Consider the following 16624-nt stretch of genomic DNA (forward strand, 5'->3'; position numbering starts at 1 on the left):
TATTATAATATTTAAAAGTTTTTATTAACTTTTCTGTTTTTAATCGTTGAATTAAATTTTAAAGACTCTAAATTTTGAAGAGAGAGATTCGAAAATGATCTCTTTTCATTGATTGATTTGAAGAGAATTTCTTTTCATTGATCGACAGAAGAGCACGCAAAAGCAAAAGAGAGTGAAATAGGTACCCGTTTGCAAACAAAAAGAAGGGTTAAATTGTACCCGCGGGTAATAGTGCCCGTTTATAAACTGCAAATGCCACGAAAACAATGCCGGTTGTATTCCGAAACAAAACTCATTGTTCATTTGAAGGTAAGAACATGATACAGAAGATTTCCGATCGCGGTTGGCCGCCGGCAAACAGAATTCAGTTTCTTGAGACAGGAATTCGAATCGTTTGTTAGTCTGATGTTGTTAGAAAATCCATAAACATATGATTTGACTACAGCAATGGATCAAAAAGGGTATAACTTGAGTTTCATTTCACTTGTTTTCTTTTTTAATCTCTAGCATTGCAAGCAATCAGTCCACCAGAACCAATCTCTGATACTCTTCACCGGAGATGGCTGCTTCCATGATGCGATCCGGGCGGATTTCCCCATCATTATCCATGAACATCTTGATCAAGTTCTTGGAGAATCCGCTCAAGAATGCCACCCCAGGTTGGTTCGAAGGCGCAGGCGTAGCCTCCGAGTGCCTCAGATTCCAAAACACTATCTGTGGCACCGCGTTCCCATACCCTTTCTCTTCAAACTTCCTTTTAATTGCCTCGTAATCGGTCTCCCAATCGTTCCCTGTAGCCGAGGATTCATCAAACTCCATGTCGCTGAACACAAACACCCTTTTTATCATGTCCTCCGGCTTCAAGTTCCCCTTCACGGCCACCTCGAGAAGCAAATCAAACACCCTTTGGAAATTGGTGTTGTCCCCCCAATCCATGTCTCTCATGAACGCACACTTGGCCCGGAGATCATCGCCTTCGATCAAATGCAGCTTAGGCGACACGCTGAAAGTGATAACCTTTCCTTTCCATGGATCTGCACTCAATTCCGACAACAGAAGCCCCAAAGCCACAGACACGTCCATCGGGTCTCCATTCATGCTTCCGGAGACATCACAAACCGCCAAGGAATCCCTCAACTTCCCCTGCTTCAACAAGTCATCCACCATCCTCTTCCACTGAAGCTCAGCCACTTGACACCCCCCATCGTCTTGAACCCGATCCTCATCATCGCTATCCATGTATCTATACACCATATAACTGTCAATATTCAGAGAGGCGATGATCTCGTGCGGAAGCAGAGCACCCGCCGCAATGGTGGACTTACCAGCTTTCACATCGGCCAAATACTTTCCGAACCGCTCGTGATCATGCTTCAAGAACTTGTCCTTGTAAAGCTTCATGGCCACGGAAGCCACCCGATTGTAGGGAATCAACCCCCATTGAGTGGCGGACATATAAACCTCCGGCAACTCCAACGCCTTCCTCAAGGGCACCAACACCTCCTTTCTCAGCCTATCACGAACCCTGTACGCGTAATGCTCCTCCTCCAATTCCTGATACTCAACGTAAGATTCTCGCGGGAAAACCTTCTTCGCGATGCATTCGCAGATAAGAGTTGCCCGATCGAACGAGGAGTCAATTGAAGGGCACCACTTCGCGGCAAGGCTGATCTTCTTGGGCTGTTTATCCGAATTCAAGTGCTCAATGTCGGATTTCAAGCACTCCGCGAAGAGATCCGAAACCCTTTCGTGCAAGAATTGGTAATCTGGGTCGAGCTGGTACCTCTCAACCGCCTTCTTCGCCATGGCCAGAAACTTCTTCTTCCTCGAAGCCCTCACATTCTCCTTTTCCAATTGTGCCCTCTCCGCTCCGGTCAATTTTTTCACTTTCGGTACCCGAGGCTCCTTGGTCTTTGTGCGCTTAAACCTCCCCCTGCTCAGTACACCCACCACGCTGCTCTTCCTCTCCAACCACTGGCTCTTCTGGATCGCCCTCACGTTCGGACCTTCTAGAAGCTGGTAAAGAATCTCCGGGAGGTCCTTAAAGTACCCAAACTCCGCGAAAGAGAAGAGATTGCAAGCCAGGGTTCTGGGGTGGTGGTTGTGGAGCCAAATCGCAGCCATGTAGAAGTTCTGCTTGTCGGACTTTCCGGTGCCGCGCACGCCTCGGAGGTTGCAGATTAGTTTGAGGGTGGTTAGGGCGTCGTGGGACCAAGCCAGCGGGAGCTGTTGATTGAGGTAGGATGCCGGGGTGTCGGGCACAACGTGGAAGAAGAGATCGAGGCAGGGGTTGCCTGAGGAGACGAAGGTGGGTGCGCCGTTCTCGGTGAAGCCCATCGGGGGTCTGCCAGTGGTGGCTTCGCCGCCGTAGTAATCGGCATCCACTGGATAGCTGGAATCGGATTTGAGGGAATTTTTGAGCTCCGGAGGACCAAGAAGAAGACTTGGAGGAGCCATTGACTTGGTGATCAGGAATTTGTTACTTAGGCACGAAGTTAGGGTTTTTGATATGCCCTTTTTTTTTTATAGGGAAATTGTTACTTAGGCACCAAGTAATTTCTTAGGTGTTTGGGATACAGTAATATTGCCAGCTGGGTTTTAGAAAGAATTGCAAAAAAATCATTTGAGATTGACAAAAAAGATCATTTGAGATTTTGTTTCGTTTTCATAAAGTTGTTTTTTAAACTACTTTAATCTATGAAAATAAAATTATTGATTGATGTCACGTTTGGAAAGTGTGTAGTTCGTTGAAGGCTAAAGTCTATTATCCACGACATGCGGCAAATTGATTTGTATTTGCATCACTTGGAATCATGTCTCTATTTGGATGAAGAAACCAAACTTGAAATTACTCAGACAATGAGCCGAAAATTTTGAGCCGTATATACAATCGAACTCGCATAAACTATTGTGGAAATCCTCAGTAGTTACATTGACATGTCTTGCAAATTGTAATATTACAGATCTGGGAAGCAACTGGCTATGTACACTTAAACCCTAGAGATGAATGCCATGAACAGTGCTTAACTGTGGCAGAGCCATACGTGAATGAGATTTGATCATACAAGCATATATACATGAGAGAGTGTGCGATTTTGCTCGTCAATCGGCAGTTCTTTTTCCGTTCTCAGTTCGCCAGAATTGGAATGCCGCAGAGCGCAGGAGCATGCTTCCCGTCTTTGAAGACAAGGTTTCCTCTTACAAATGTGGCTGCAACTCTTCCAGATAACTTGGTCCCCAAGTATGCTGAGATGCCCTATACATGGAAAAGGTAACACGAGAGAGTAAAATACTTGCTCAACGCAATGAACTCCGATAACAGACATAACTGGTTTGATAGATTAAGTTGAATGCATAGAGGTGTAAGAGCAAACATATAAGCTCTATAACAAACTAGCCAAGAACATAAGATTTAACTAACTAAATCACAATCATCACTCCAAATATTCTATATATGCAAATACTGAAGTAATATCTGCAACACATACCAGCAAAACTGTTTGCCGAAGTCTTTCCCGTGTGTTCTATCATAATAGTCCTTCATAGTTTGTTGTATGATCTCCCTATCCCACACATGGTGAAGATTGGATTTGCTTCTGTACCAACGCAAGGCTATCGTGTTTCCTCCCTCATCTGTCCTGAGCGCGACATGCATCGGCAGCAACACACATGTTCTTTACGGCATTGATCAAAGGAAAGAATAGTGCTAGACACCATATCATAACTATGTTCAACAAATTAGGATTAAGAGCCATTAGAGAAATCTACACACAACCTTCTCCTCTCTGCAAAATTCAATGCTCTCCAATTTATAGGTAATTGGAACAATAAGAGCGTATTTTTGTGAGAGCAGGGGCTTGTGGTTTTTATACTACAAAATTTGGATTACCCTATAATAATCCTACAAGAAATACAAGACCAAATCCTTGTACAAGTATGAGTTCTATTCTCAAGCCAACAGTAGAGTTTCAATTCAAACCAAAGTTGAATTAACTCTTATAAACACATTAAGACCTCTTTATACCAATCTGAAATAACAATGATTATTACTAAACTGTGAGAATCACACTCATACTCTAACATTCTCCCACTTGAGTATGATTCACAATAGTAAATAATCATCTCAAATTCAATATAAAGGTGATCACATAAGTCATTCATCAACACACTAGTACATAGACACAACCAGCTTACATAAACCAAAACAATGAATTTATAATTGCCTCTGCAACACAAAATACAGATTTAACTTACAAATCACAATGTCCAGTTCATGTTCATAGCAATGTATCTAAGCTCAAGAGTAAACCAAGGCGTCTACTCCCACTCATATAGCCCAAAAAAAAAAAAATACCAAACATTCTTGACAGTAGGCTGTCAACTTAAAATTATTCATAATTGTATGAATAACATAGTTATGATCCAATCAACAGCTTTATCATATTCATAGAAGCGATCACCAAATCTTTTGGATAACAAAAGCTTAACCTTACATACAACTTACCTATGCATTTTAAAGTATTGAACTTAAGAATCTTTTTTGTTACATCACAGAATTAACTCAAAAGTCACAACATAATTAATTTGCACTTTGTAATTATGTGAACCAATATAACAAAACCAAACCAATTTGCTCCCACTTAACCAATATAGCAAAACCAAACCAATTTGCTCCCACTTATCTAGGCCATACTTAACACAAACAAGTTAAGTATAAGTTAATATCAACTGTATTAACTATCAGTCATTGCAATACACTGAATGTCTTATCAATGTGATCAATTGCCGTAACCAATATGCAAACAGATTCCATGATCACATTCATCCAATTTGTATTTACAACAATGTGATTTTACTTGACTAGAACAAACACATAAATTGGTTTGCTCCCACTATATCAAGTTAAGTTTAGTTCCAGCAAATAGCACTAAACTTCTCATTACTTGAACAAATTAAGTAACATAAATAATTCAACCAATTGCTTCAATAAAACCATAAACTGGTTTGCAAGCATCCAAATGAATTATAATGGCCCGCCTAAATAGCCTTATGCTTACATTTGAACATATGATTCTCCCACTTAAGTATAAGCAGAATGTACTGCACAACCAATAAAGAAACCGGAGATATGAACCAATTGATTCCCGATTCCTTACCAATTGCATAATCTCAGTTTAGTCAAATACACCTAAACCATTAGGCAAACAGTCTATGTATCAAAAGATAGTCACAATCCATTCGGAAAAACTTATCTCACATAAACCCAAAATCACCAGTTTCAACAATGATCTAAATCAGAATAGCAAACACAATATTCTTGCATTCAATTTGATCCTAACTAGTTCAATATCCATCGAGCAAGATCAACCAAATTTTGATAATGTCTGGATATATATCACAACAATATGTCTTGATTAAAACGAGATAATCAAGACCACTATTTCTTCTGGAAAACTCAAAGTTCATCTTCCTCACTATTTGTGATTTCAACCAAAGCATAATAGCGGAAGCATGCATCATATATGAAATCACAAATATATATATATATATATATATATATATATATATAATAAGCATGCATCGTAAACTATGATTTTCACAATACAATAAGCACATGCTCTCTTATGAATTCATAAATTAAATCAATATGCATTCGGCAATGTCAATTTGTGTTGTACAAAAATATAGACAATAGCTCACATAAGCAATTTGTTTATCATCCCTGTATATGGATGAGACAAGCTAATTCTCAAAATTTATAGCTTGACCTATATAATCATACCAGTAAATTTTTTAAGGTTAAGGTCAATGCCAAAACAACTAATTAAATTTTCAATGCCATGCATTTAAGTTCAAATGATGCCATTCATCTCCCGATCAATTTTTAGGTCTTAAAACTATATATACAAAATACCTAATAAGAGTTGGCAACAGAACATTTCGCATTGAAGTCTCACGCAATGCCATTGCTTCTCAAAGATCAGTTTCAAGTCTTCAAGCCACAAAATCTAATTTGGGTCAACTAATGAAAATAAGATCATTACAAAATAAAACCCAAATTACACTGTATACTGATCCGTCATATATGCACAATAACGATTCTACCCAAAACATATTTCACATATATATGCTCATTCATCTGTTCATATATTTTCTTGTATGCATGCATCAATATGCAGAGAAACTTATGCAAGTTCTATTTGATATAGATAAAACTGTATGCCCATAATTACAACGTCTGTGCACGAATGCTATCTCCATATGGGTACAGATTTCATTCATATATGCTATTATATATATATCACAAAACAATTGGCATCCACTTCGTATATGCATTTGTATTTATTGCTTTATAATACCTGCCGACTTGCATATTATATACAATCAAATCCATTCCAACCCAAACTTGATCTAAATCAAACTAATTGAAAATCAAGAATTGACACTAAGATGTGCATGTGTAGCTCCCCGCAATTTAAATGTATCGAGATTCATACATGAAACAATGCATACGCATGGACTCTTTAATGAAAAATAGAAGAGTATATCTAGACATACACTAATTTATTTATACAGCAAAGGATGATTCCAGACATCTCACATAAATCACAAGTTGGCATCTATAGGGATTTCGAGTTTAATCATGTCTTCACAATATATATATATATATATATATATATATATAAACAAACAAGCATACTCGAAATAGCAAAAGCCCTAATTCATTATGCTCCAACTCTTCGTACTATAATCACGCATATAGGAGAACAATTAATCATGCATGAAACAGTGAACTGAGTTACCTGAATGCATCATTGGACCCATGTTCGTCAACCCGATTGCAATTCCTTGGTTCCAAATCAACGAAACAAATTATTCATCAATGCTTGAGACCCATCCATGCGGATTGCCATCACTCCCAATTCTGATGAACCTCGTACCATTGCAAATTATCGAAGTAAATCGCCATTGTTACAGACGCGCCGACCCAAAATCATCATCAAAGTGACGGCCATAATCCATCGACACAAATTCCCATAAAAAGACAAACCATGAACGTTAATATCTCTTAGACAAACAAAAACTTATTAATGTCATCAAACCAAGATTTCATCTTTCTTTTATCTTACTAATATTTGGTCTGTACAAGGCATATTTTATGCACATCTTTATTCATATAAAGGATTAAGAAACCACAATTACCTCAATCTTCAGACATCATAATGAACACAGCGGAAGCAATAATTCTCAAAATTAGAACTATGATGTTTAAGATAAATGTGTTTTACTAAATCTCTTTATTGATCTCCAAAGAAGCAAGCAAGAATAAGTTCACCCTTTCCCAGATTGAAGAACACGAGTTTCTCCCCTATTGGATCGATAATGGTAAAAAAATTTAAATAATAAATCCCTAGTTTTTCTTTTACGTTGCCAGGGTCAGAAATAAAAACAAAAGGGTATTACTAAAACGACGTCGTATTATCATCGTTCTATAAAACCAATAAACAAACTTATTCTTTAACTTAATTCGCAATTAGTTTTGCAGATTGAAGGACCAGTGATTGAACTTAATTGAAAAATCCATTGGCTCTGATACCACATGTAAGAGCAAACATATAAGCTCTATAACAAACTAGCCAAGAACATAAGATTTAACTAACTAAATCACAATCATCACTCCAAATATTCTATATATGCAAATACTGAAGTAATATCTGCAACACATACCAGCAAAACTGTTTGCCGAAGTCTTTCCCGTGTGTTCTATCATAATAGTCCTTCATAGTTTGTTGTATGATCTCCCTATCCCACACATGGTGAAGATTGGATTTGTTTCTGTACCAACGCAAGGCTATCGTGTTTCCTCCCTCATCTGTCCTGAGCGCGACATGCATCGGCAGCAACACACATGTTCTTTACGGCATTGATCAAAGGAAAGAATAGTACTAGACACCATATCATAACTATGTTCAACAAATTAGGATTAAGAGCCATTAGAGAAATCTACGCACAACCTTCTCCTCTCTGCAAAATTCAATGCTCTCCAATTTATAGGTAATTGGAACAATAAGAGCGTATTTTTGTGAGAGCAGGGGCTTGTGGTTTTTATACTACAAAATCTGGATTACCCTATAATAATCCTACAAGAAATACAAGACCAAATCCTTGTACAAGTATGAGTTCTATTCTCAAGCCAACAGTAGAGTTTCAATTCAAACCAAAGTTGAATTAACTCTTATAAACACATTAAGACCTCTTTATACCAATCTGAAATAACAATGATTATTACTAAACTGTGAGAATCACACTCATACTCTAACAAGAGGTTCTTAAAAATGTGATCAAGGAAAATTGTATGTACCGGATGTTTAACATGGGTGGGAAATTCATCATCGAGGTCAAACTCCACATCCGGATCCCATACTGCGATATCTGCATGGTTCCCGACTGCAATTGCCCCCTGAAAATTGGAATTCAATTGGTAACGAGACATAAATCAGCTTTGAAATTCTAGTTTTTCTTGATGCATATATGAAAATACACGCGTCTGCACGAAAGTTGGCTAAAACAAAGCAATTTTTCCTATGCTGTAAAACCAAACTTCAGATTTGAGCAGGAAAAACTGATGGTAATTTCACCTTCAATTTTTGTCCAGCAAGCCTGGCCGGCCTTTCGCTCCACCATAAAGCTAACTGTTGTAATGTCACTCCATATTTTCTTGCCGTATGACCATGTCACAGGAAGAACAAACTCCAGGTGTCCCCCCAAAAACAATGTCAGTTAGTTCTGAAACAATGTAACTTGTTACATTTAAGGCAAAAATATGCTAACCTGCAAAGATGATATGCCACCCCAAGCCCTCAAAAAGTCTCCGTCGTTGAGAAGCTTAAGTTCTGGCACAGTTGGTGAGTGATCAGAGCTTAGCATGTCAACGTGTCCGTCCTGAAACAAAACATTGAAAACCAAATCAAATCAATTTGACGGTAGATAGCAATCTGCTTGCTTAAATTAGAGTAGTTTGGAAAATCGCTTTGTAAGGGGGCAGGGAAACAGAACATGATTACATACCAACAAAGCCTCCCACAATTTTTCCTTGTTGGCTGCATCACGGATGGGTGGAGAACACTTGAAACGTGTATCTCCATCGCGAATCTCTTCTGCTGAGAAAGCTAAGTAGTGGGGGCACGTCTCAATAGTTAGACTACCGCCACCACTTTTCGCTTCCTGTGATAATGCAGAAAAAGGCAGTTGCATTGCTTAACCTAGAGAGGATTAAGACACTAGATAACCACACTTGGAAAAGACTATACCTTAATAAGATCTAACGAAAAGCGTGAGTCTGACAAGTGAACAATATGAAGATGAGCTCCTTCTGCCGGGCCACCAATTCTCGTGTCCTTTGTCAAGGTCAAGAGATCCCTAATTGCTGCCTCTTCCCTGATTCCAAAACAGAGGAAAAAGAACAATTTTAGTGAGAACTGTAATATAAATAAGGATTTGGAATTTGAAATTCAAGCCATTGGAGCAACCGATATCTTACCAAGAAGGTGGCCTGGTCTTGAGATATGTTAGATAAGAACGAGGATCGTTACTACCACCTTCAACTCCCAAGTCGCTTTCGAGATCTTGTACTTTCTCTGCATGTACAAGTAAAGGCCTTCTGTATTTCGCTAGTACAGATAGTCCCTCCTAAGGAACAAGTAATTGAAAAGAACGCAGATTTTTTAAAAAGACATTAGAACTGCGCAAACAACATTTCATCTCATGAAGCCAACAGATGCAGCGATACAATAAACAAATAACACGACAATTATTTGATTTTAATTTAACTGCAAGGTAAATTAGATGTTTTATGTGATAGTGGAAGGGATGAATCTCATGGAACAAACCTTAATGTGAGTGGCATTTGTCATAGGAAAGTCATTAATCCCGGATGGACACATGAAAGACTACAAGAACAGACATCGAAAAATTCATCAGACGAGACAATTTACGGATAGAACACTGTTTTCTAATGCAGGAAAACAGAAAAACTGTCCACATTCGATCGACAGAAACCAATTATCAAACTCAGAAATTTCTTAACACCTAAAGACACAAGAGTCTGAATTAGTTGCTAAGACCCTTACTTGCAACACAAGAAATATAATGGAACAGATATCTCTCTACGCACAGATTTCACTACTTGAACAGTTACCTTTAGACCAAGAACACCGGCATCTAAGAGATCCTCGAGAGCAGATGCGTTGAAAGCATTTTCAGGAACAAGACCTCCCCAAAAACCTGTTCACAATGTATGTAAATTTATACCAGTTCTAAAAAAATTTAGTATAATTGTATCCCCAACATATAGCTTCAAGTTCTTACCAACATCAACGTAAATTCTGCCCTTCGCTGCCTTAATCTTGAGTTCCAAAGTCTCTCTAGAGACGGTTGATGGCTCACTATTTAGAGGCATGTCAACCAATGTTGTTATCCCGCCTGCAAGAAAAGTAATCTATTATCGATTTCAAACAATCCACGAAAACACAACGGAGCAGAGTTATAAAGGCATACCAGCAGCAGCAGCTTTTGTTCCTGATGGAAATCCTTCCCATTCAGCTCTTCCAGGATCGTCGAGATGTGCGTGCCTGAATCAATGCAATCGACGCGTTTAAGCTCCAATCAAAAACCCTAATTAACCTTTGCGACGATGAAGAAATAGATCGAGAAGACGAAATTAATTGTATCATAACTTACACATCAATCAAGCCAGGCATGACAACAGCCTCTCCATAATCCATCACATTCTCCAGCTTGATTTTCCCATGATTTTCGTCTTCTTTAACAATGGAGGCAATCTTCCCATCCTTCATCTCAACTGTTCATTCACACATTTCGTAAACGAAAACTAAATTATAATTTGGTGTCATATTGCGTGCTCGCCTCCTTCCACACGAGTTGAATTCCCTTCCCCGTAAATTAGTATAATTTAGAATATCGTCTTACCTGCTCCGGAAATGACCCCTTGAGGTGTCACAATGCGCTTGCTGGCGATCCAATAATGTTGGAAAGGAAGCAGGCTGCAACTTTTCCGATATTGCTGTAAAATAGAAAGAACGATCGAACTCCATTAGCATGGCATTTAACTTCTCACTCGATTGCGGCACTAAAAGTTCAATGCATAACCAAAGATGAAATATTTTGTGTCACGCGACTCAAAAAACGAGATCGTTTATAATTGCTTTTAAAATGATTGAAAAAACCGTTTTCAGTTAAAATGTTTTTAAACAAATCCTTACTAAAAGTGCAAGTAAACTTTTAAAAATAAACCCTTAAAAGTGTTTTTGGAATTCAAAAACATGTTATTTAAAAGCTCTTTTAATCAATTTAAAAACAATTAAAAACGAGTCCGTATACATACTTGACACTGTTCAACTAATTTTACATCACGAACATGATAATTTTTCTCATTTATACGATGAACAGTATGACACGAACATAACATAAATATAAGAGCTCGTTTGGATGTGCTTTTGAAATAACTGAAAATGCTTTTGGTTAAAATATTTTTAGAACCAATCATTAATAAAGATGCAAGTAAATTCTGAAAAAGTCCTTAAAATGTTTCCTGGAAGAAGCACATAACTGGTGCTTCTTGCAGAAAACACTTTTAAGTGTTTTTGAAATCCAAAAATATTTTTTCTAAAAACACTTTCAATCATATTAAAAGTACATCCAAACAAACCTAAATAAATAAACCCAAACACCACCATCGCCACCCATAGCTTTCAATATCATATATCACGTCTATATTTCTACCTAACCACTGTGATGGATGAATGTGAAAATTCGTATTGTCTATATCGTTTTCATGTCCAAAAAAGGAAGTGATGTCAGCAAAATTTCTTAGTGGAATATTCTAAGTGGTTATAATGTGGGAGAGCATAACGTCCCTTCATCTATTATTTGATAAATTAAAACGGGTTAATTTCGGTTTATTATGCTGAAATTTTATGATTTTTAACATTTAGTATATAAAATTTTTTTCATCTCAATGTGGTACTTAAAGTAATCATAATCTTGAACACTTTTATACATCCGTTAAGATTGCTATTAAATCAATCATTAAGTGGTACTTACGTAGACAATCATTGAGATATTAAAAAAATATTTATATAAAAAAAAAAAAAAAAACCCCTAGAAATACACTCCAATCCGCAGCCACCCTTTCGATCCCCATCCACACATCCTGCAATCTACCCTCACCGCCAGCAACCCTCCAATCCAACCCCATCGCCACCCACTATTTACTTGAACCAAACTCCACGTCGTCATCGGGTCCTGAGAATCACTCAACCTTTCTCCTCTACAACCTCTCAGTCCTCAAAGAAGGAACCATAGTAGCAATGGGTTTTGCTCAGCGCCGAACCCTCCCTCCCTTCGACTCTGACTTCTTCTGTATGTGAGTTCGAAGCCGATTTCCTCCCTTCTCTCTTCTGAAAAGGACTTCGACTTCGATTTCCTCAGCGGCACCACGACCTGCTTCTGCTGCCTTACGAATTCGAAGTCTTTTTGTGCTTTCATTCTGTGTTTGACGAAATCGAAGTCGAATTCAAACGGGTCGGAAAGATTTTGGGGATTAGGGATTTCATGCTGGGTTTGCTCAATTTTTTTGAAAACTCAAAATATTTTGGGAGTTAGGGTTTTTGCAAAGGGTGGAGGAGAGATAATGGAGGGGTGGTGAAGAGGGTGGAGGAGAGGGAGACAGGACGGGTTGGATGGGAGTTAGGGTTTGGCGGGCGTAGAGGAGAGAAGGGAGGAAGGGGTTGGATGGGAGCGGGGGGTGGCGATGGGGTTGGATTAGAGGGTGGCTGGCGATGAGGGTTGTTTGCTTTTTCACTTTTAACTGTTCCATTCTAAATTTTGAATTTTGAAGTTTTGGTTTTTTTTTTCTTTTTGAATTTTTAATTACCACATAAATCCCTTAGTGACACGTGGCATTCAGTTATTATTCATGAATGTCACTTCGTCAATTAAACTAGCAGATGTATAACTGTCTTAAAATTAACAATTTAGGTATGACTCTACGACGTAAACTAAGATTTACCTAATTAAAACAATTTCATATCATCACCCGGTATTTATCAATTATTGGTTAATATTTCATATCAACTTGTCCGCTACCAAAATGAAAGTAAACAACAAACGCCAACTGGAATTATATACCAAACAAGCATAACTCTGAATCAAAACGGATTTCTCTACCGAAAATAGTGTTTGGTTGGTGAGAAAATCCAGAGAAAACGAGCAAGGAAAAACGGAAAATTCAAGTCCCTAGCTTGGATTTTTCCAGTTTCCGAAGAAAGCAAATGATGTAAGATATATATACCATCTTATTCGATGCCACGAAGGTTGCAAAAACCATATAAATCATAAATTAAAAAATTAGTCTAGATAGATAAATAATATAAACCCAAGAAAATAATAAACAATAAAACAAAGTATCTACATAAAAATAGTGTTTGGTTGGCGAGAAAATGCAGAGAAAAGGAAGAAAAATTAATCTGATTCGAACTTTTCCAGTATTAACAGAAAACCAATAACTTAATAAGATTTTTACACAATTAGAATCGGCAAAAAAATACATAAATACAACCCAACGAAATAAACAAATGAAAAATGGGAAAAAAAATTGAAATAAACTACATGAAAAAGGAGGTTAATTTTGTCATCAGACCTGGGAGGGATACTGGAAATGGAAAAATAGTAGGAAAGAAGCGATTAATGTCAGCAGCGGCAGAATCCTCCATTGCACCACCTCCATTTTTATCTCTCACTCCACTGACTCTGATTGCAAAACTCTCTCTCTCTCTCTCTCTCTCCTTTCTCTGTTCTTTCTCTCTCTCTCTCTCTCTCTAGTGGGATTTGTCCGCGTGGAGAGTTGGAATACAAAAAGAGCGAGCGCACTTTAGGGCTGTCCGTGTGATGGGTGATGTTATCGATTCCCTGTAAGGTTCAAGAACCCGGGAAAGATTCCTGAATCTTTGATTCCTTTCCAACAAGTGGGCTTTGTCGTAGCACGCGTGGGGTACCCGTATCCTTTGATTGCTCTGATTTTTCAATTCGGGCTGCGTTTTTTTTATTTATTTTTAAATGAGGATAATTAGTGGTAAACCGTAATTATCCATCATTTCTAGATGTTTTTAATTAATTCGGTTAATTTGCTCTCATACCGTGGAGATTCTTTGGAAAACAAAATTAATTTGGTCAATTTAGTTAGATGAATTTTTATTCATTATCGTTTAAGTTAAATATTAATAAGAGAAATGCTTAGTAGGCTTTTTAAAAAATATATCTTTTTACAAATTCTTTATTGCTTTATGTTTTTTCACATAATATTTTATAATTTTAACTTCCTCCAAGTGGTAGAGAGTTTAACCTCACTTTTAACGAATTTTCTTACCATTTATCTATTAATAATGTTTGTTGACGGCATATACAAAGTATTATACATTATAGTTAACATCAAATTAGTCTAATCAGGCAAATAAGATAAAAGTTGTTAATTAACCTATTAATAAAAAGGTATTATATCTTTATCTTCATTTTCGTCCACATAAATATACACTATATTAACTAGGGCAAGAGATGTCAAAAATTACAATAAAAGCCCACCACGAGGCAAACAACCAACAAACAGACAGGAAGTACAAGGGGTAGAAGACCCGACACTGGAAGCAAAGCTCTGAGCATCCCCCTTGCACAACCATCTCAAAATTAAGACAGGCAAGGTAAACCATCTTTGTTCAGTACATGCACAAGTGAAGATGGGGGTCGATCAACCCTAGACAAATCACACATCTCCACATATCTATGCAATGCCAAATGATCAAACGCCATATTGGCTGATATTGGAATCCAAGACCAACGACAATCCTGAAAGGCTACCCTAAACTTCAAACACCTCGCTAAAATTGGAAAAGCCTCCCATTTACCATTCTCTATGTTTCCCTTCATACAAGAAATGGATTTCTTAGAATCAGATTCGATAACAACATGGGTCAGACCCAACGATAAACCCAACTCACATCCACGCCACAAAGCCATCGCTTCAGCACCGGCAACGCAAGGCGCACTGATCCTGGTTCTTCTAGCAGCAATGAAATTGCCAAAAGAATCCCGAACCACTGCCCCTGCAAAACCTTCTCCCATGGCAGCATCCTAACTCGCATCAACGTTAATTTTTACAAAGGAAAGAACCGGTGACATCCAACTAACCTGCCCAGCACCACCAAGTCCATGCTGCACCATGTGCACAAAGGCACTATATTTCTCTCTCTTTCTCACTTCATGATAATTTGCGTTTTCACATTACATTATGCATGGCATGCGTACGTGAGGATTTGTATTTTGTAATATGTGACATTTCATTGAAATAAAAATAAGTTAAGTTTTGTTTGGAAGTACTTTTAAAATTACTAAAAACGCTTTAAAAAAAATATGTTTTTGGGTTCCACAAGCACTTGAAGTGTTTTCTCTGCAAGAATAACCAGTGAAATGCTTCTTATATGAAGCACTTTAAGCGTTTTTCCAGAATTTACTTACATTTTTACTAAAAATTATTTTAAAAGTATTTACACCAAAAGTGTTTTTAGTCATTTTAAAAGTATTTTTAGACAAACTCTTAGTATTTGTGACGTATTGTTAGTTAACTTTGTGTTAAAATAGAATGGAATCATCTTTTAAGATTAGTAGTAAAATGTGGCTTTCGATCTAATTGTGGCATTTTTGGTTCTTACACAAGTTCAATTTGGATTGCGATTACTTGAGCTTTTTGTCTGCAATGGCATTTGCCATATTGACTAATATATGAACATTTTCACATTTAAAGAATGTACATATTGGCACGCACAAACCAAATTCAGCTAAGATTTCATTATGTATTGGAAGAAATCCTAAAGAGAAATGATACAATGCTGAATAAGTTAAAAGGAAATGTTATTGATATGCTAAGAAAACATCATTTGAAACAACGAATGTCATCTACGTTGGATGACTTGATTCAATTATGGTTCATGACGATATACATTGGTTGCTCAAACAATTCTGCTAGTAGGGGTCAAATTTTCTACGCTCCATTCGTTGTCTTTTGATTCGCAACTTTCAATAGAAAAAACTCTCGTACAATTGAGATATATAAAAAAAGTCTTCATACACTTCTCCAGTACAAAAATATAAGAGAAAAATTATATCTTAAAAAGCGCGTGATGATTTCATCGAAATGTCAATAACTATCTTTTTAAAAACTTTATTTCATTAATCGAGGATTTTAGGTTTAACAACCAACTATTAACAAAAGATCAATTATGTTTGAATTTGACATCACCTTTTCTCATATTTTAAATCTGACATATGAAAACTTATATGTCAATCGACATAAGATTGATATATCGGTTGGATCTTACTTTTACCTTCAAATTTGATTACATGACATTCCACTTAAGATTTGACATCTCATTTGAAGATGATTTTACACATCTTTTATTCGTTTTAGTTTATTCACTTGGCATCGCTACGTAAGCATCTTAGGTGCATGTAAGTTCTTATCCATTTAGACACCGTACCTGAGTCCTAGCCACTT

At 37.3% G+C, this 16624-nt stretch overlaps 1 protein-coding gene and 1 pseudogene across 1 annotated transcript; both read right to left on the reverse strand.

Annotated features, from left to right (window-relative positions):
• Positions 1-352: 352 nt before the first annotated feature.
• LOC137728557 (uncharacterized) lies at positions 353-2457 on the reverse strand. Its single transcript, XM_068467311.1, has one exon. The coding sequence runs from the start codon at positions 2455-2457 to the stop codon at positions 520-522; it is 1938 nt and encodes a 645-aa protein (XP_068323412.1). The 3' UTR covers positions 353-519.
• A 444-nt stretch (positions 2458-2901) lies between these two features.
• Positions 2902-15195, reverse strand: LOC137728558 (allantoinase-like; annotated as a pseudogene).
• Positions 15196-16624: the final 1429 nt, after the last annotated feature.

Source organism: Pyrus communis, chromosome 3, assembly GCF_963583255.1.
Source record: "Pyrus communis chromosome 3, drPyrComm1.1, whole genome shotgun sequence".
Classification (NCBI taxonomy): domain Eukaryota; kingdom Viridiplantae; phylum Streptophyta; class Magnoliopsida; order Rosales; family Rosaceae; genus Pyrus; species Pyrus communis.

Coding starts and splice junctions, on each gene's coding strand:
- LOC137728557 (XM_068467311.1), bottom strand. CDS start 2,457: ATGGCTCCTCCAAGTCTTCTTCTTGGTCCTCCGGAGCTCAAAAATTCC.